The sequence below is a fragment of the Pseudochaenichthys georgianus genome, chromosome 13 (genome assembly GCF_902827115.2).
Source record: "Pseudochaenichthys georgianus chromosome 13, fPseGeo1.2, whole genome shotgun sequence".
Classification (NCBI taxonomy): Eukaryota; Metazoa; Chordata; class Actinopteri; order Perciformes; family Channichthyidae; genus Pseudochaenichthys; species Pseudochaenichthys georgianus.
Window position 1 is genome coordinate 2,187,464 of NC_047515.1, and position 21,110 is coordinate 2,208,573.

A 21,110-nucleotide genomic window follows, 5' to 3' on the forward strand; every position below is an offset into this window, starting at 1 on the left:
ATAATATTTATATATTCAACAAAAAAAGTCTTCATATTAATAATAATCATAAATCATATGTGTCCGAAAGGGAGCAAATGCTTATTGATTCCCACCCCTTACTTGATCAATGATTGTCCTTTAAATCATTATGCAAGTTATTCCTACTTACATTTACACAATCATTTCTCATCTTCAATCACCTCTCTCTCTTCATTCTCATAGTTTTCCAAAAAAGTGTTTCTGTACATCCTTTTAAACTGAATTATGTGTGTGCTTTGTTTTAACTCCTGCTCCAAACCATTCCATAACATCACCCCACATTACAAAATGATTAAAGTTGAAGTAACCCAAGCAGCACATTTGTATAGAATCATTCTCCAAGTCTGTTTGAGAAAGTTAAACAGAACTATTTCTCACAGACATTTCAGATAATCAAGGGCCTGAGGAAGACTAGCCCATGCTGATGCCTCTCTCCCCCTCCAGCAGGGGGAGGACAACACTGAGCGGGGTCCGGCAGCATGTTTCAGGCCCTAATGAGAAACATTACTCAAGCATTCTGCTGTCGCTGGGGAACATGTGAATAGACTTTTGCCCCCGACTCTCCCTTTGTAGCCTGTTGCTGGGAGAGCTGCCCTTCTACATGATCCCAACAGAATGCACACGTAAAGAGTACCGCTCCCCCTAATACTCCCTTCCCTTAGTGTGCAGCAGCAACTGCAGCTCCAGGCCCATCAATGAGAGGATCGGAATCATTCATGCAGAGTAGCTGGAGTTTAACTCGGGCCTCATATAGCTGGCTGGCTGTTTGACCCAGATCCTAAGAAGCCTGACTCAGCTTTGGGAGACAGGGAGCATCACATGCAGCTGTGTAAGAGGTTGGCTGTACAGTAAGGAGAGGGAGGGGGATACAGAGAGGGAAAGACCCAGGCAGACCGTCTACTCTTCTGTTGCTTTGAAGACAAGCCGGTGGGAAACCTTCTGCTCTCCCTCTGTCTGCCCTCTTGTCCCTTTATTGTCTAATTATTCCCTTTACGCTCTGGCACAATAACAACAATGACTATAGCAGCAGCAATATGATTATGCACAGACACCCACACAGACACCCACACAGACACACACACCCACACAGACACAACATGCTGCGCACAATGGCAATGCAGAGAATGGCATTACACATGCACACAAAGGCAGAGCAGAGAGCGTGTCGGGCTGCCCGTTTATCGGCCTGTTATCGTACACGTAGACACACACACACACACACACACACACACACACACACACACACACACACACACACACACACACACACACACACACACACACACACACACACACACACACACACACACACACACACACACACACACACACACACACACACACACACACACTATTCTGTATCTTGTCTTTCTCAGGGTCCCTACTCCTGTCTGTGCCAAGGCCTCAATAACACCCCCCCCCCCCCCCCCCCCCCAGCGCAACCAGGCCCGCCTTTTGTTCGCCTGTCTGGAATTCAGCTCCTGGCTGAGGGGACCTGGGCGAGGGACAAAACACACTGCAATGCATTAGATGGTGTCCGTGCCACACACACACACACACACACACACACACACACACACACACACACACACACACACACACACACACACACACACACACACACACACACACACACACACACACACACACACACACACACACACACACACACACACACACACACACACACACACACACACACACACACACACACACACACACACACACACAGCCTTTGATGGGGCCCTGCAGCCTGGCAGATTATCAACACGCTGCAGGGAAGAGAGCATTTAAAGCACACTTGGTCCTATATTACTTTTATAAAGTGTTAACATATGAAACAGGACAACAGCATACTTACAAGAGCTTGGAGTAGGATTCAGCAGAAACCCTGTTCTCTGTTTCACGCACTCACACATCTCTTTAACTCTTTGCTGTGTTCAGGTGTAAGCAGGATAGTCAGGATTTCCAACTCTGCTTCTAAAACACCTTTACAAAGGTGTTTATACTCTTCTCTCATAAGACCAACACCCCAGGCCGATGTAACAGGAACAAGCCGTTTACAGAGTGCAGCTGGAAGCCTTGGCAGACACTAGTTGTTTTATCAACTCCAGCTACACTGATAGATATTCAATGTAGAAGACGATAATCCCGCATAGGTGCGGTTTGAATGCATTTGCAGCCGACACATTAAATAACCAGTGGAATATGTTGCAGTCACACTCGTGTCTTGGTGATGATGACTCATTTTCTCTTGCCTGGTCTGGCACTTCGGTGAAATAAGGACGAACAGAGGCAGAACTGGTTGTTCTCTTATGGCGCATTTCCACTGCAGGGCCTCGCGCGGCTTAGTACGGTATAGGTAGGCCTACTGTGACTCAGGCCAGGCTCACTTTAATGCTGCGTTTCCATTACAGTTTAGTAGCTGGGGTAGTAACTATAGTAACGCAGTGTAGGTGGAGCCGTGACGTCATCTTCAATGCAAATTTGCGAAACACAAAACCAACATCAGCCGTTAGCTGTTAGCACTCAGAGCTCACAGCTCCTCACATCTGTTCAGAAACTAGACAAAAGTTAAGTACAAACCACAGACTGCCTGTGTCATGGCGAATACAGTCGCTGGTTTATTTATGTCTGTAGGCCGTTGTTGTGAGTGTGGACGGTCGGAGCATATATAACGTTAGCTTAGCTGATCTCCATTCAGAAAACACGCATTTTAAGAGGCTTTTCGCCTGCCGTCTGTCTGCAGACTTGTCAAAGCATTAATTCATGGTTTTTACTAACCGGTATCAGTATGTTGTTACGTCGGCATCATTTAGAAACGTGTTTTACAATTAAATCACGGTCAAATATGTTCATCTTGTTGTAGTTGTAGCCCCCTTGCCAGCGATTCTCTCTGACCAATCAGCAGTCGAGAGTGTTTACGTCACTAGTTTAGCATATTCAGCCCGGTTGTTGGCCCGCTAAGAACCTCGATTTTGGAGGGCCAGAAAAAGGTGAAAAAGTAGCCCTGAGCCGGAACTAGCCCTAGTGGAAAAGCAAAAGAAAACGGGTCGGGTTTGGCACGGCACGCTTAAACCGTGCTACGCGCTGCAGTGGAAATGTGCCATTACACACTTTTAAAAAACACTAATAAAAGCTAACAGTCCCTACAATACATCCCTGACTTCCTTTCAGGAGAAAGTGTAGTGCTACAGACGCTAGAGGTACAGCTGTGATTACAGTAGAGTCACTACTGCTACACAACCCCCGGGGACGAAGCAGAGAGACGTGGGACACATGTGGAGTGAAGAGGACAAAATAGAGGGTTGATAAAGAGAAAATAAAAATTGTGAGGAGAAGAGAGAGGGAGCGATGGAGAGAGGTGGGCTAAAGCTACAATACAGGGAAGAAGTCTACAGACTATAGACTGAGTGTGGAGAGGAGAAAGAAAGATACAGGAGGAGGAAGATTATAGGCCCATCATTAAAGCTAACAGCATTAGCTACTGTGTGCTTTCATTTCAAGCAAACTAAATATATATTGAACACTAATGCATATCTGCCGATGAAAACACAAGTCTGACTAATGCTGGACAAACACACCTTAACGTTAGCTTATGATGCACTTGTTCATGCTTTTCATCCAAAGACACATTAGTTCATGTTTATTACGAGAGATCGGGATTGGAAGTTTTTTTCTGACATCATATTTCAAAAACTCCAGCCTCTCAGAGAACCCAGAGATCCAATATGTACATGTTGTTTATAAAAGCATCTCAGCTCAATGTAATGCAATATACACGTAACTGTAAAGAGGAGGTTCAAATGTCTCTACTGTGTTTTCAACTATTTTTCTTTTGTATTTACTTTTTAATATTTACTTGCACTATATTTTTCTGTATTTCTGTATTATTGGGTTGCACTGTTGGAGAAGCCGGTGACCTAAGATGTTCATCGACATACCTACTCTGGAGCTATGTCCGTATGACACATAAAGAACCTTGAACCTTGACATGTCTCCATGCTTTAAGGTTCAAACAGCTCTTTATTCTTCTCATGCTGCAGCACCTCTTTTCACCCTCTGTCTGAAACCAGAGCACAGTCTGCTCTGATTGGTTAGCTGGCCGGCTCTGTTGTGATTGGTCAACTGCATAAAGATCACCTACAATGCATTGGAGCCCTATCCAATAGAAGCGTTACAAAGTGATGTCATGCTGTCCAGAGGAACTCCCAGTGGAGGGAACAGGGATGGCTTACAGCACACACACCTATAGAACACACGACAGGAGAGGGACCGCCCCAACAAGCAGAATAGGGGCGCTTTAAGTGAAGACATATATTTTATTCAAGCTTTTATAAATCAGCTTTCAAAAATAAATTGGCAACTATGTTGATGAATGATGAATTGTTTAAATTAAAATTAAGCAAAATGGCCAAATTGGGTTGTTAAAGTTAAAGTTAAAGTTGTTAAACAATCTGTTCTGCACGGCAGATATTTTAAAACATATTTTCCGTGGGCTTTGTGATGGGCCATTTAAAGAAGTACCTGCAGGTCACTCAGAACTTCACATACTAAAAACATTTACATGCAATTGAATAACTTGTTGTGTAAAAAGGCTGACGAGCGAGAATATTCACTAAACATGTATGCACTAAAGGATGAATTGAGTAATTGAGAAAACAATAGCTGAATTGGCCTAATTTTCAAATGTTTTGAGCAAGTAAAGCAATGAAAAGAGACGGTGAGAGAGCGGTGCTGTGACAGAGAGACAAAGAGACACCAAGCTGTCAGGTGACATTATCTCCAATACTGCTGACAGGACAGGACACACTGCGCTATGCAGCACCGGACCACTACCACTCTGCAGTTAACACACACACACACACACACACACACACACACACACACACACACACACACACACACACACACAACACACACACACACACACACACACACACACACACACACACACACACACACACACACACACACACACACACACACACACACACACACACACACACACACACACGCCCTGTTAGAACCAAGGTCTAAGCTTAAAGAGTAATTGAGAAGCAAAGTAAAACAGGAAGCAAATGATGTTCTGTAAGAAAGAAAAAAAAGGTGAATTCCAGAAAGGGTGTTTAACACAAAAAGGTGTGTGTTCCCACAGCAGAACAACCACACATACAGACATCATCCACCCCCCCGCTTCACCTCTGTTAACTCGAGTCAATAGGGGCAGATAACAGAATGCGACTCTGCAGCGAGTTGTGTTGCTGTAGATTGATACTGCAAAACAGTTCTTTATAAAAGATGAAAAAGCGTTTGTGTCACCTTGCTTAGGTGTTAATCTAGGACACAATCAGCTTGCAGCAATGCAGCCTTTTGTTAACGACCCTTTGCAATGTAGCAGGAAGCAATATCTATCCATTTCCCAAATAATCCATACGAGGCTGAAATATGTTGAAATAGAACTGCCAAAACTGAAGCTTCAGATTGGATACCATCTGTGTTTATTTTCTCACTAACACAAACAATTTAAAGGTTGCAAGATTTGTGAGGGTCCTCAAGATGTTTGTCTAGTATGCAGGTAGTGCGGGTCGGAATCAAATTGTGAACATTTTAATTTACATTTTTCTGTACACTGTTTTGTTACCTTGCACATTCTTGTGTTCAAATATATTTGCTCATCTGAAACTTCGTTAAGGATGGACTCAGACTTCTTCCAGTGTGGGAATGGAGTGAGAGCCTTTCTCCTTCATATCCTCTTAAATCAAGGTAAGAAATAGTTTTAAGAGAAGAAATGATGTCCATGCAGTTTCCAGTTGAAACTGAATACGGGGACAGAAAATATAACAGAGAGGAGCTGTGGCTGAACAGGAACATGATAGATATACGATTACCTTTTAAAATAATCCATCAATGGTTTCCTTTGAATTAAAATTAGAAGTGGAACTCAAACTAAAAGGAATGGCACTGACCTAACAGAATGAGAGGATCTACTCTTATGTCTATCTTTACTTACATGGTGTATATATTGTTCTGTTTCCTTATGGGTTGACGTGAATGGTCAGAGGAGCAGTGTTATAAATCCTGCCAGTATCTAGCCTATGTGGACCAACTATAGCGCCAGGCCAGACACCATCAATAACCGGCGGTGTCATCGATAGAGTCGCAGCGCGGCCCGGACGGTTAGCTAACCAGCTGAGACCCATCAATAGGCTGTGTGATGCAGTATTGATTTGCTGATGCACTGGAGGGTATTTGCAGCAGTGAAGGTGACGATGAAGAAGCTCATAATCAAACAGGCCACCGTTTGGTCAGCAGAGCCACTTGTGAACAAAGAGGGACTTGTGTGAACTGTGGGAACACACACCACACACAAGGTTAACTGCCTCTGAGTGACCGAGAGCCACAATGACGGAGGCCTGGGGCAAAAGGTGGGAAAACCAACAGTAGTCGAAGGCATTAATAAATAGCCTCCACTGCGATCAGCTCATTGTTTGTAGCCATTCCTAAAGGTAAGAGTGCTAATCATTTACAGGTTTCCTAATGTTAGTATTTCTTTTATGTTCTCAGTTTACATCCTTGTCCACTGCACATTGACTGTTGATATACATTACATTTGAACGCCACAAGAAATCACAAAACAAATCTGACATTTATCTGACAAAAAATGTATCGATCAATAAAGGAAAAAAAGAATCAACAGATGAATCAATAATGGAAATTAAAGTTGGCAGCAATCCTAGAAAACCCTGGAGTATTTTTTAAATAATTGGAAACAGAGAAATGTAAGATATAATTTCCCCTAAATTAGGGTGCGTTCACACCTGCCTTGTCTAGTCCGGTTGAATCGAACCCTGGTGCATTTAGCCGCTTGGTGCGGTTCATTTGGGTCGGTGTGAACGCAGTCCGAGACCTCTGAAGTGAACCAAACAACCGGAATCTGGTCCGCTAAAGTAGGTGGTCTCGGAGCGCTTGCTTGCGAACTCTGGAGCGGTTCATTGCTGGTGTGAACGCAGTCGACACCAAAACATAGGAAGCGCAGTATTTACGTGTCACAAGAACGCGGATATCTTCAAAATCTTTAGCGAAAGAGTCTTTCAAGACATCCGCGGTTGTTAAGTTAAAGAGTGAAACAGAATTAAGTGTTGAACAGTGTCGTGTAAAGTAAAAATGCTCCGTCAACTAGGCCTACATAAAAGTAAGAACACCTGTCGTCGGTGAAACGCCCCTCCTCTGCAGAACGTCTCTCATTATATGTGTTATAATGTTTTTTAACGGACGTTGTCTGATTATAATCGTATGCGCGGGCCGCGAGCGTCTGTTGATCTCCAGACTAACAGCAGCATGAGAATAACCTGCGGAAAGTGCCGATGCTCCATGGCGGAGGCTCCGGTAGAAATTGCCGGGATTTGCGTTTTTACCCCCTTAATGTCTGACCAATGGTTGAACAGCATTTCCGAGCACATGACTTGTGTTTAAAGTTTATAGTCAGTTTGAGTTTTGCCGTGTGAACGCAAACCGAACCTTCTGAACATTGAAACAATGTAACAAACGGTGGTCTGGCGCGCACCAGAGAGCGGACCATTAGGTGTGAACGCACCTAACCTGCATTGACAACATGAAAACATGCTCATCTTCCACACAGAGCAAAGAAAAGAAAGCAGTTGAAGACAATTTAAAATAAAAGCGTATTAAACTTTATTTAAGGATGACCCCTTGAGATGAATGATCTCGTTTTCGAGGGGTCCCAAAAGTCACACCTAACATGTATTCGAAACAGCTGACACCACCCCATCATGAACATTCCACTAACAAAGCCAGATGAGGAAAACAAGGCATCGTTAACGGTTTGAAAACAGGAAGCAGGCCTGAGGCTGTTTCTCACTCAATTGTGTTTCATTAGATCGCTCTCAATGAACACATGCATCAAGCACACAAACAGCGGGCAGGCCAAGTTCAGACAGAAGGGAATCATCTCATTAGAGCCATGAGGGCAGCTCACCTCCACAGGCATACAGTGACGCACATGACCGTTTCACTTAGTTAGAGGGCTGTGTGCACTGGGGATGTACATCTCCGTCACTGGGGCCGATGCGATGCGCATCCCGATACGTTGCCACGATACGATACATTCACGATACATTTGAAACACCAGGCGATACGATTCACCCCTGGTGGCGATACAGTTCCATACGATTTGATTCAACACGATGCAAAGTAATGATACTTCAATTTGGTACGACAGAGGATTTTTGTTTTATTCCTTATATGCAGCAAATCATACATTTAAAAAACAGTGCTTTACATATTTGGTACTGCACATCCCATCATGCCGTTTATTTTTTACCTTAAAAAGCTCTCCAGAGTGCAATGTTATAACACCTCACAGTTAAACAATGTAAGGATGCATTGCCCAGGATTAACAATGTGCAAATAACAGCTACCATGGAGCAATGCCCATACAGCTGCTGCCTGATGTGCTTAACACTCATAGGCTGACTCACCAGTGAGCAGGAAGCAGTGGGTTCTATATGAACAATAAAGAATACAAATAACCTCTCACAAACAGGTATTTCATAACTGCTTACAGTGAGGAAGACATTGAGCTGTGATTGGCCGTCACAGGCTGCTGTAAACTAAACACCACTCTCTCTGACAGAACACCTCACTGAGTGATTTCACTCACAGTCTAACTTTCAGGTTTCTCTTTTCAGCCGCAGACCCCATGTCGCCTCTTTATGTGCGTCGCTAAGTTCCTCGTACTACGTGTGTACTTTAAAGCGGCTCGGCATCGTTTACAATTTGTGAAGTTGACCGTCTTCCTAGAAAAAGCCGAAGTGTTGCCAAACGTTTGATTTGTTGGTATTTTTCGGTGCGCTGTGTTTCTCTTTCTCCTCGACTTCCTTGTGTGTTGATCACTGAGACTCTCGGCCTCCGTAGCGCGAAGCAGAGATCACAGATCGTCTCTGCTGAGTGCTGATTGGATGAGAGGATACTATATGAACGAATCGTTTGTTTACCGATGCAAAGACGCTGCAATCGATGCATCGCGAGTTCAACCCACACTGTAGCCGATGTGCACTCTTTCAACCGGTGCACTCGCATCTTGAACGTGTATGCCGGTGCACCGATGTGAATCATCCCTAGTGTGCACACATGATGGTTATGTGATACTGACACAAAGTAGAACTCAATGTCTCTAGCTCATTGACATGTCTCCATCAAATGACCCATATAACTGGACAGGAAGGGGTTCTTCAAACAGAAGAGGGACAGCTGAACCTGGAAAGAGGCATCTTCCCAAGTATCAACATTTAACAAACCCTCCCCGAACTAATGCCACGTTTCTCAGCTCCTGCAGCCTTTGTGTTGTTTCACATAACAACGCAAAGGTCAAAGGTCAAAGTTCAGATTGCTATAACCCTATGCAAAACAACATGAAAAGATGCTTCTGTGATGCAACGCAACTGCAAAGAAACACACTCAGGATACAGACTGCCATTCCATGTGATGCATTCACGTACATCATGTAGTTCAAGAGGGTACATGCTTCATGGATTGCATTTATATCATGCTTTTCTAATCTTGTTGACTTTTGAAAGCCCTTTTACCACTGAAGTCAGTGTCACACAGTAGGGACAGAGTCTGTCGTACGAGATGCCCCTGCTAATCAGGAGTGTTCAACATTCACAGCCACCATTGGCTCTGCCATCAGGAGCAATGTGTGTGTTCATTCTGGCCTAAGGACACTTCGAGTTACAGCGATACCATGTGGTAAGCTGGAGGTGACAGGGATCACCAAAGACATAACGATAGGACAACAGTTATGATGTTTTATAGTAACCGTTAAGACAATATTACAAAATAATAAGCACCAAGAAGAAACAGATGGCTGAGTATACTTCTTCCTGTCTGTGATTCATCTTCACACACACACACACTGTTGCATGTCACTCACCTTCTGCAGGCTGGTTGGGTTAAGCTGGGTTTTATCGATGATCTTTATTGCAACCTGGAAGAAACAACAGATAAAGAAATGAAGACAATGTAAACAAATCTAAGATATTTAAGACTTCTCCATATTTCTAACCGTATTTCTGTTGTTTCCGTAGAAAACCCCCTCGCGTCACTCCTGCCCCTGCTTGGGGTTCATAGGGATTCCCTTTTTCATTATTTTCATCTGCTGATTATTTTCCTAATTCATCTTTTTGTCAAATACAAATCAGATAATATCGAAGGATCGAATTTGGCTTTATATTAATAATGTATCAACTTATTTGCTGATTATTTGTTGTATTACCTACTCATAGCTGCAGCCCTATTTGTATTTATCATGAACTATTTCAGTCTAAAATCTGCATGAGGCTGTCTTTGCCCTTAACAGTCTTGCAACTCCTGAATAATGCTCTCTGCCTGACATAAATCATGCATTACAATTGATATTATCTACAGTTCACAAGATGAACTCGAACAAAACAAAAGCACACAGCAGCGCTGAGCAACAGTTGAAATGACAGTGTGTTCCAGCCTGTGAAGAACACATGAGATCAAATCCACTGAACAAACAAACAAGGCTTCATAAGAGGCTTAACAACATGTGATGACCGGGTCACAGACTGCGTCAAACACCACTGTATGACCGTCTCCCGCTTTATACGGTTGGAACACAACAGCTTCCACATGATGCAGCCAGCGGCAGACACACACGGCTTCACTGAGCCCTATGGACACATTCACTCAACTAATGTAGGTCAGGTCTCTACGAGAAGAAAGACTACAGTATATTTAAACACACACAAGTAAAACCTGGCTGTGTCTCTTCAAAGACTTGGATTGTGCTGAGGCAGGATGGTTTTGGCTGGCTGTAAGGGAACACAAGGTGCTCTGACCTCTGTGGAATAGTGCTTTAAAACTCCTTCTGTGGGCTGAGTCACAGGGTACGGCTCTGTTCTGCTCCCAAAGCCTCCACTCTTTTCCTTCAGCCTCATCATTCCCAGCATGCATGACTTCATAGTTACTTGCAGTGATACGTTAGGCAGTATTCAAGCATCCCCATGTACCCCTAGGGATCACATTCCAGGATAGCTGGTATGACAGCCGGTATATGTGTCTTATGAATGTATTAACTATTGCTGCATGAACACAAATAACACAAATAGTAGCATAGCATTTAGCTGTTGACAAATCAGCACTAAATGTAACATTTCTAGGATTATGAACTCATTGATTTTATCCTATGGTCCTTCCTCTTCAGTGCTGCACGAGTTAAACCTTTCATCTCATGTTATTATTAACTCTAACTCAACAATGCAGCTTTGATAGTACTTAGTCATGTTTGACTTGCATACAGCTCGGCTCCCATACAATTGTTGGCCTTGGAGTTCTATCCATTTATATTTATGTTTTATTTTATGTTATGTTATACAATGCCTAACCCCCAGTTTCCACCAGGTCCGTCTGCGCCGTGTCACGCTGGGTCACGGCTGCGCCGCGGTTTTGTTCCGACCTCCTCTAGCGCCATAACCCACCGGACGCGTCCCAGAAGCGTTTCAGAAGCGTAGCGTCGTGCGTGCAGGCTCGCAGTTTTGTTATTGATTCGGGCATCCTGGACATTTGTACTTCTACAAGAAAGTAAGTAGGCTACGTAGTTAAATGTTTTATTTTTGTGTCTGTTTAAATTGTGTTTATTGAATGGCTCTGTACTGTACCTACAAGTATTACTTCACTTTAAAACATTAATATGTAGTTGTTACCTTCCACTCCACAAACTGCAGCGACTAAAACCAGGCCTTGTCCTTTCTGATGTTGTCCTTGTAGTAAGCATTGGTTACATCATATCAAATAGTGTGTTTTTCCACTTCCATGATGAAAACCTCGTTGTCCATTGTGCGTATCGTAGTGGAGGTGTTGTGATGAAGGAGGGGGGTCTGCTAAATTAGTATATGTGGGGGATGGGCCTGGCCCGGATGCTCACCTTTCCACTTCCTGCGAGGGGGGGCTGCCTGCCGGACCTTATGTTACGGCTGCGCCGCGGCAAAAATAGGATTCATCCTAATTTTAGAGAAGCGCTGCGCCGAGCCGCTTCTGGGACGCGTCGGAGCCGTAACGCGGCGCGTGTGGTGGAATAGCACCCATTGACTAGAGTGGCCGCGATCCTTACGACCGCCGCGGCGCAGCTGTAACGCGGCGCAGCCGTAACGCGGCGCAGCCGGACCCGGTGGAAACTGGGGGTCAGACACATTTGAAACCATTGCTTCTGGACAAAGTTGAATCACAAACCACAAACATTTGTAGGCAAAACCAGCAAGCAAGCTTGTTAACTTTAGCAACCAGACCAAAGATCATTTAAACATTATTCAACCCTTTAAACTAGTTGTGAAGAAAGTCATGTTATGCTAGGTCATCGGCATGTGTTTTATCATGGGAAAAGCCTTAGGAGTGTGCTCATGTAGTTTTCCCAACATTAAAGCAAGATTTTTAGCATATTCCACAACTTTTCAGTGACTAGAACATGTGTCGACTGTCTGCCAGCTTTTTCCAGACACCTGGGAACCTCTTCCTGGTTCTTTTCACTCACCTCTCTGCCGGTCAGGATGTGTCGTGCCAGCTTGACCTTGGCGAAGTTGCCCTTGCCGATGGTTTTGAGCAGCCGGTAGTTTCCGATGTGCGGCTGCTCATCTGAGCACAAGGCGATGGAGTTACGACATCGAGCACCAAGTGAGCGGCTCGACCAGCCGGTACCCTTCTCTGAGCGGCTGGCCGACAGGGAGGTATGCTGGAAGAGAGAGACAGAGGGACCAGTTAACCACCAGTATAACTAAACAATGTGTCCGCCATTTTGAATAAAGAGTTTTGCTTTTAGATGGCCTTTCAGATAGATGTGTTCTATTTCTACATACTAAACTGCAATTGGTTTATGACAAAAATTGAAAAACCTGGGATCCAATGGAGTGTCATCATCATGCTAAGAATGTACCAAGAGAGATGTTACCAAATAATGCTAGGTAACAACTGTCTTGGTACATTTTAAGAACCGGTATCGATAAGCATAACCAGAATCAGAATTTGAAAACGGTAAAATTCTAACTAATACCCAACCCTAGTCAGAATTGTAAGGAGCATTCAGTGTTCATGAATCACAATCTGTATTGGCATCAGCACTGGATAACACATTTGAATGAAACCCTCTCCATGACATCAAAGAGCCCAACGAACACCATGTGACCTTGACTCTAGTGGTCCTGTGGTCATGTGACTGCGGCTCGATACCACACACCATAAAGCCAGAGAAACCAGGCCACCTATGAATCTGATCTGACCCCTCAGTCTGCATTCCTCACATTCATGTGTGGCTTTGAGGTCAGCGGTGATGGACACGTGCTGCTGTGTCTGTCCAACACGAGCAGCCATCCACACACTGATCTGAAACACTCTATTCACATGACAAGTTCAAACTGCGATGGGCATTTTTCACTATTTTCTGACAATTAATAGGCCAAACAATCCAGACAACATTCGGCAGATTAATCAATAATGAAAGTTCTCTTTAGTTGCAGCACCAATATAAAGCCGTTTTTTTTTTTATTCCTGCAACCATCCACTTGACAGACACACATCCTGACAGCATCTGAACTCTTCAGGGCAAGTGAGGTCTCAGGTCTGAGGTCTTGGAGCATAAACATCAAACTCTAATCCCTCCATCTGCTGTTCTCTAAGCACCGAGCAGAAACAGAAATATCCCCTGGAAACAAACTATCTTGAACTTTTCATCTTAAGATGAGCTGACAGGAGGAACAAGGAAATAAGAAAGAACAGGACACACATCTTATATCAGGTCCCATCAGGCATCACTGCCATGGAAACAACGTCCACACGGTCACGTTGAAGCTTGCCGGTGGGCGTGTCTGGCGTGCGACCAACAACCAATCACATTAGTCTCCCGCCCCGGACTCACAAGCACACGGTTTGATTGGCTAGAGCGTGTACTGATTTGATTGGCCTTGCGCTTCCGTCGACGCTTGAAAAGTGACGGAACCACAATGCAGTTCGGCAAAGCTTGACGTCACCCTGAAGTGAATGGGAAGCGTCTCCGTTGAAGCACGCGATGGAACCGTGTGGACGTTACGTAAGACTTCAAATCAAGAGCGAAGGAAGAGGGTGTTTTACTTTCTTATTTGCTAACTTAAGTTTAGGCTCACATTGCCAGATTGGAAGCTAACAAAGGGTTGTAAAAGTAACCTCAGACGTTTTCTTCAGTGAGAGATACATGGGCCTTGTGTCCATGTATCTTGAGATGGACTCACATTATTTCCACATAGTTAAACACCGGTTCAAACTAATCCGAGGCAACACCAACATCTATAAAATCACCACAATACTGAAATAGGCCACAATGTCAGACAGATCATTTGATATTGGGACTGAGAGAGGAAGGGGAAATATAGAGCCAAGGGAAACTGCAACTCATGACAAGCCCTTAGCACACTGTGAGAACTGCACTCTCTCTCACTCACACACACACACACACACACACACACACACACACACACACACACACACACACACACACACACACACACACACACACACACACACACACACACACACACACACACACACACACACACACACACACACACACACACACACACACACACACACACACACACACACACACACACACACACACACACACACAGCTCAGAAGTCAGATAACACCACATCACCTTGAAATGCACCCAATGTGGTAAACACAGTGGTGAGATCACTAGGTCTAACCACTTTCCAGCACACGCCAAGGAGAGCGCACAGACTCAGACCTTTGATGACTACAACTGAAAACTCACAGGGCAGTGTCAAACATTAAGGTGAATATTTCTACAAACGGTTTAGTGAGTTTTAGTCACTTGATAATAGAAATATTCCAAAAACCTGTGAACAAAAATATATTATCCGTCACAAGCAAGCTTTTCCTGAACTACTGCCGGATTTATAGCATTTTCCTTCATTATGAGTAGAATTAGAATCATGAAGAAAGGTGAACAATTCTGCATCGTATGAAAACTATTTTATTTGTAAAGAGGAGTAGAAAGGGAAAAGTTTCAATCTTAAAAAAGGTTATGCACAGAATGTGAACTGTTTTATTGTCAAAACGTATCATAAACCAGTAACACAAAAAATCCACTTTTAAACAAAAAAAACACTTTTAACTTTCATATATATATATATGTGAAGCTGACCACAGTAACGAGCCTTTGTGGGTGGAACCTGGTAAACTAAATAAGTTGGGAACCAAAAAAAGCAATGCCACCCGGCAGAATATTTTGCTATTTTTCCACCACGTTCATTTCCACCTCCTCTTCGCCCCTCCCCCATGTATTCCCCCTTCTCCTTTCTCCCCTTGCTCTTCCCATCCCCCAGACAAATCAATTTGCGTCCCTTCCCTCCGTTCTCCTCTCGGGGCCTGGACCAGCCCTCTCTTTTGTCTCGTGCTGCCATCTTCATTTTCAGCAACCTCACATCAATTTGAGCTCCATGCCGCCCTCCATCACCCGCCGCCCCTCCCCCCGTCCCATCTACGCCTTTCAAGGAGTGCAGTCCATCGATTCGCCCACTCCTTCTGATTACCATGCACTTTCTTTCAGGAAGAGGCCGCCTCTGTGTGTGTGTGTGTGTGTGTGTGTGTGTGTGTGTGTGTGTGTGTGTGTGTGTGTGTGTGTGTGTGTCTGGGGCCAGCAGAGGTATTTGGGAGGGGAGGAAGGCCCTCCACACTATTATGCATGTAGACTAGTGACATTTAGTATGGAAGAAGCATGGAGAGCTGGTGGAGGCTTCGGTGTAAGTGTGTGATGTGCACATTCAGCAAGCAAGCTGCACGATGTCCTTCACACTGAATTCATTTCTGATGATTTCACAACTCGTGCTGCCCCCTTTTTAAATGTTCAGATAAACATGATTGTTGTAAAAATGTAATGCATGTCATCCTGATGATTGGAAAAACGATCCATGTTGCTGCCATCAGCCATCAATGTTGTGAATTCTATAATAATAAATCCATCGCATAAATCCAGTTTTGGGCAAAACCATTTACATAAACTCACTATGCAATTCTGTCCCAAAGCCAAACCAGTTCAAACCCTTTAAAGTGTTGCGTGGCTGAGGAATGGCGGCCTGACGTGCTCTCAGCAGCAACACAACGTGTGAACGTGTTTGTCGTGGCGCCTAACAACAGCAGCAGTATCATCGTTTCATCCCATCTTTCACAAGGTTACACGGTGTCTAAAAACAAAACACCTCCCTTTTCATCAAGCGTCAACTTCAGCTAAAAGAGGAAGCATTCCTAAAACAATCTTTTCAATTATTCTTAGAAAAAAACACAACACAAAGAAAGCTTTATTGTGGAGGCTGCCGTTCGTGGTGCTGTTGAATGATATTGCATTACGTTGCATTCACATGATAAGCAATTTGCTCACCGCAAGGTTGGTTGCAGAGCCTTGCAATGAAAATGGCTAGTATATTTTTGTTTCTATGGTTACATCCCCAGCTAGCTTGTCCGCTACAAAGAGCTATCATCTCATTGGTTGCATGTCGAAAGGTCAGGGGTTAACTACTAGGTCAACGTTGAAATAATTTGAACCTTTCGTGCAACGCTCTGGGTCCATTTCAAGATGACACCTGGCCATGGAAACAGAGACGATATGTCGCTCGACAGTGAGAGGTGTTTCTGTTATCATTAAGTCTACTCATTAACTTAGATGTACACAATAATAGAAAATACTTCCCCACGTAAGAACATATTCACCTTACATGCCGATGAACCGTTTCTGATTAGATTAGATGATGGCGTGAAATGTCTGCAGGGTGTTGATAATGATCAGTGAGCAAAACTAATTATATATATATTTAACCCACAAGCCAAAGAGAGTAAGGACTTAAGACTTAGCACATGGGCTCTGCTCCAACAGGTGATCTGCAGGGAAGCCTTCAGAAGGAAAAGTGTAGTCACGAGACACAGAACAGAGGTATCATGAGCATGATCTTTACGTCATGAGTACAAAAGAATTACAGTAAGAGAAATATGTGAGGGAATGCGTGATTGCATGTTTGGCATGCCCTCAGCTCTCGACAGAACAGCAGCTCTTATCTCTGTGCTGCTCTGTGTGGGCGTGCGGCCGAGTAACAATGTGAATGGAAATTCAATCAAGTTGTGATGCAGGTCTGCTTTGAATGTGCCGAATTCTGCTCCGCATCTTTGGTTCTTCAAAGTTATGACTTCTTAAGCTGAAACTAATATATTTTACAGTTTGAAGAAAAAACAACAGTTTCCCAGTGCCTGGTGTTTGGTTCTTTACACGCTTCTTCTCTGCCATCGGTGATCATTCGTAGGCCAAAGTCATATGTATTGCTTACTCTGCAAATACACTCGTAAATATCTCTGCATGCAAATGTCTTTAGCGGCTTCTTCTTTGTTCCGTCATCGTGGTTCTTACTGACGATAGGAGGGGGGGGGGGGGGGGGGGGGGGGGGCAATGGACCCCGCCCTGATGTACTGTAGTGGTGAGTAATGAGCTATTGAGTAAAGACAGGATGTGTGACATTGGACACACACACACACACACACACACACACACACACACACACACACACACACACACACACACACACACACACACACACACAACAGGGAGATAACGCTGTTGACAATAACGACGTGATGAATGGAGAGGGGTCAGTCATCATGTTGACGTCATGATTACAAAACACATCTGTATGGTTTATGGCAACGTGTTGTCATTTGCCATTTCCTAATACATTTCATTACATTACATTTAGCTGACGCTTTTATCCAAAGCGACGTACAATAGCCTACGTGCATTCGACCAGGAAGACACAACCTTGAAGAAAACAGAATCATAAAGTACATCAGGTTTCATAGAGCCAAACATTTCAAGTGCTACTCAACTGGCTGTAGATACGCCAGTCCTTTGTTAGTATATAAGTGCTCTGTTAGCAGTTCTTTGTTAGTATATAAGTGCTCTGTTAGCAGTTCTTTGTTAGTATATAAGTGCTCTGTTAGCAGTTCTTTGTTAGTCATTCTATCGCTCGAAGTGGAGTAATACTCAAAAACAAAAAGGAACCGCACTGTAGAATGTGCTAACCATGGATGTCAGGCGGTCTGATTTATTACCATGTCCCAGAGCAGTTAAATCAAAGGTCTATTTCTGGTGTAAATGAGTATGTTGAAAAGGATAAACAGCAAAAGAGAGTTTGGAGTGCACATGCACTTACTCTATCAATGTTATAATGTTATTATTCTACGTTGCTGAATGAAAGGTTGTGTAAAGTAATATTGAAACAGCCTTAAAGGTGGGGTAGGTAAGTTTGAGAAACCGGCTCGAGATCGCTAGAATTTGAAAATACACAACCGGAGAAAATCTGCCACTTCCTCACAGAGCCCCTCCTCCGGCACACACGAACGCGCACATGACCATTTGTCAAAGCACTTCAGATATTCATTGCTATCGGGATGTTAATAGCATTCCATGGAATATAACACAAAGTGTATCTCAAGCCGGTTTCTCAAACTTACCTACCCCGCCTTTAGCTAGAGAGTTTACACCAATGGGGCTACGGGCTATTTAGGGCTTAAAGGTGACATGTCATGCTTTTCCGGTTATTACCCGTCCCCTTGTTGTTATGAAGGTTTTTCTGCATGTAAACGGTGTGCAGAGTCACAACCCTCAAAGTACACCCTGTAGGGAGTAAAACTCTAACACAGAGAAGAACTCCCCAAAACGCCTCGTTGGTGAAACGTCATCATCCATTTGACTCTTCCGGGTACATCAGGACGTCATGTTGTAACCGGAACGAAATGGACCAATCCGTGGAGCCGTTACGTTAAGTCCGTGGAGCCGTTACGTTAAGCCCCCGCTGATTGGTCCAAATTGACCAATCCACGACTTCCTCACACACTCAGTGCAGAGAGCTCTGCTGATGTCTCCTCCCTGGCTGCTGCTGATAACAGACAGTTGGGATCTTGGGGAAATCCTCTCTGCAGACCCATTCTCACAGCGTTCATCAACCTTTCTCTTCTCAATATCAAGCCACACTTATTGTCTTTACTTCGGCTGTGACTTTGTGTGTGCTCAGGGTGAGTTTGGCTGTGTTTCACTGTGTATCGCTAAACAAGGAAATCACACCTCCACGGAGCTCAGCGCGATTCACAACGTGAACCAATCGGACGTTGTGAATCACCCTGAGCACACACAAAGTCACAGCCGAAGTAAAGACAATAAGTGTGGCTTGATATTGAAGGAAAAGGTTGCTAAACGCTGTGAGAATGGGTCTGCAGAGAGCATTTCGCCACGATCCCAACTGTCTGTTATCAGCAGCAGCCCGGAGGAGACATCGGCTGAGCTGCGTGTGTGTGAGGAAGTCCGTGGATTGGTCAATCGGAGCACACTGGGCTCACAGGGAGGGGGGCAAGAGCTCCAACGAGCCGTTTAGTGGAGAGAGTGAATGCACGTAGTTTACAGAGATGCTGTTTGCCAAACAATGTGAGTTTGGAAAATTGCACAGTATTTTTCTATTGTAATATCCCTCAACAATGGTATTATGATCAGTGGAAAGGACCATGACATGTGACCTTTAAAATCAGGATAACAATGTTTAATAGTGCTTTGATGAATCAGCAACTGATATTTATCAGCCTATTTTAGCTTGGACATAGTTTGATCGGTGGTCTTTATAAAGAGACCACCAGATGATGCATCTATACTGAATTGGGTCATGATCTGCAATAATAGTTTCTGTGTAATGCCTCTCATACAATCACAGCACCCACAGTTTGAATCCGACTATCATTTCCACCCACTCTCTTAATGTCAGCTACTAAACTCTCTAAACTTCAACTATATTCAATAGAGCCAAATATAGCTGACGAGTGGCTTTGTCAGCCCACACACCAGACCCTCTTTCTCTCTCTGCTGCACCCCAACTCACTATCCCTGTGTGCACTCCTCAGATGTCAGTCATCCATCAGGAGTTTGTGTCAAGAGCAGCAGGATGTTGCATGAACCTAACCTGTGTCACTTCCTGTCTTGGAGACAGAGATGTCACAGCACTGACAGGCCGAGTGTCACATGTTGCGTTGCGACACTCGGCCAGCGCTTCCTGGCGCCGCTCGCGAGGAAGAGGAGCTGCCAGAGAGCGTCAGTGAGACAGGCCGATTCTCCGAGGCCTGCTGGGCTCTCAGCGCTCCTGTGATCTGGAACTATTTATTTTCACATAGGAAGACGCTATGAGAATGAATGGATGAACCTTTTCAGTAATTTGTTTCTAAAGCTAAAGATCCATCGTACTTCGTGAGAAACTCAACACAAGTTTATTGAAATATTTAATACAATGAATCTGCGACAAATATTAGCCAGAATCTATCAAGGGAACACAATGGGAAATAACACACAAATGTTCTTATTCAGCACCATCATCACTCGAGTGTGTGGAGATCTGAGATTAGCTTCAGCTTTGACCACAAACAAACTCACAGTATTCTTTACATATACTATTTGAATATTTATTTCTGGCCACTTCACAAATTCAAATCCAATCAGAGAACCTTATCAAACACGATAACGTGTCACCACAATCATGTCTACTTTTTGTGCAGGACCTTTTATCACAGGGAATAACCATCTGTAGAGGATATTATTTCATGACTAATTCTTTAGATCTTTCTACTCTTTTAAAAACAGAAAGTGAAGAGTGTGGGCCGGAACACATGATGATTTAGAAGAATAACAAAAAGGCAAATATTTTCGACTTTCTTTTGGAGGGAGTGTCAATGGGATACTGTTGCATAAAGCAACATCAAATGACTTTACACGGTGAGCAATGAGCACCATTTAAACAATATGAATTGTTAATAAATCAACAACCCATCCCTAACTGTTCCTACTGATGTTGCTTCTATTTTGAATTAGAGAACATGTGGGGACAACTACAGCAACGCGGCAGCAGCTGACATTCTTCAGCTTCAGTCGGACTCATTCAGATTCCTACAGATAAGCATTAGACTGAGTCAGACCCTTTGG

The 21,110-nt window shown here is 43.9% G+C and overlaps 1 protein-coding gene across 6 annotated transcripts in view; it reads right to left on the reverse strand.

The window, feature by feature from the left end:
* Window positions 1-21,110, reverse strand: part of mark4b (MAP/microtubule affinity-regulating kinase 4b) — a 68,492-nt gene that overhangs the window by 28,020 nt on the left and 19,362 nt on the right. For all 6 annotated transcript variants that reach the window (XM_034097270.2, XM_034097268.2, XM_034097267.2 and 3 more), the window contains exons 2-3: window positions 12,596-12,793; window positions 9,977-10,030 (exon numbers count right to left, since the gene is read on the reverse strand). In XM_034097270.2, the coding sequence (XP_033953161.1) occupies window positions 9,977-10,030; window positions 12,596-12,793 (252 nt within the window). The remainder of the gene's footprint in view (window positions 1-9,976; window positions 10,031-12,595; window positions 12,794-21,110) is intronic.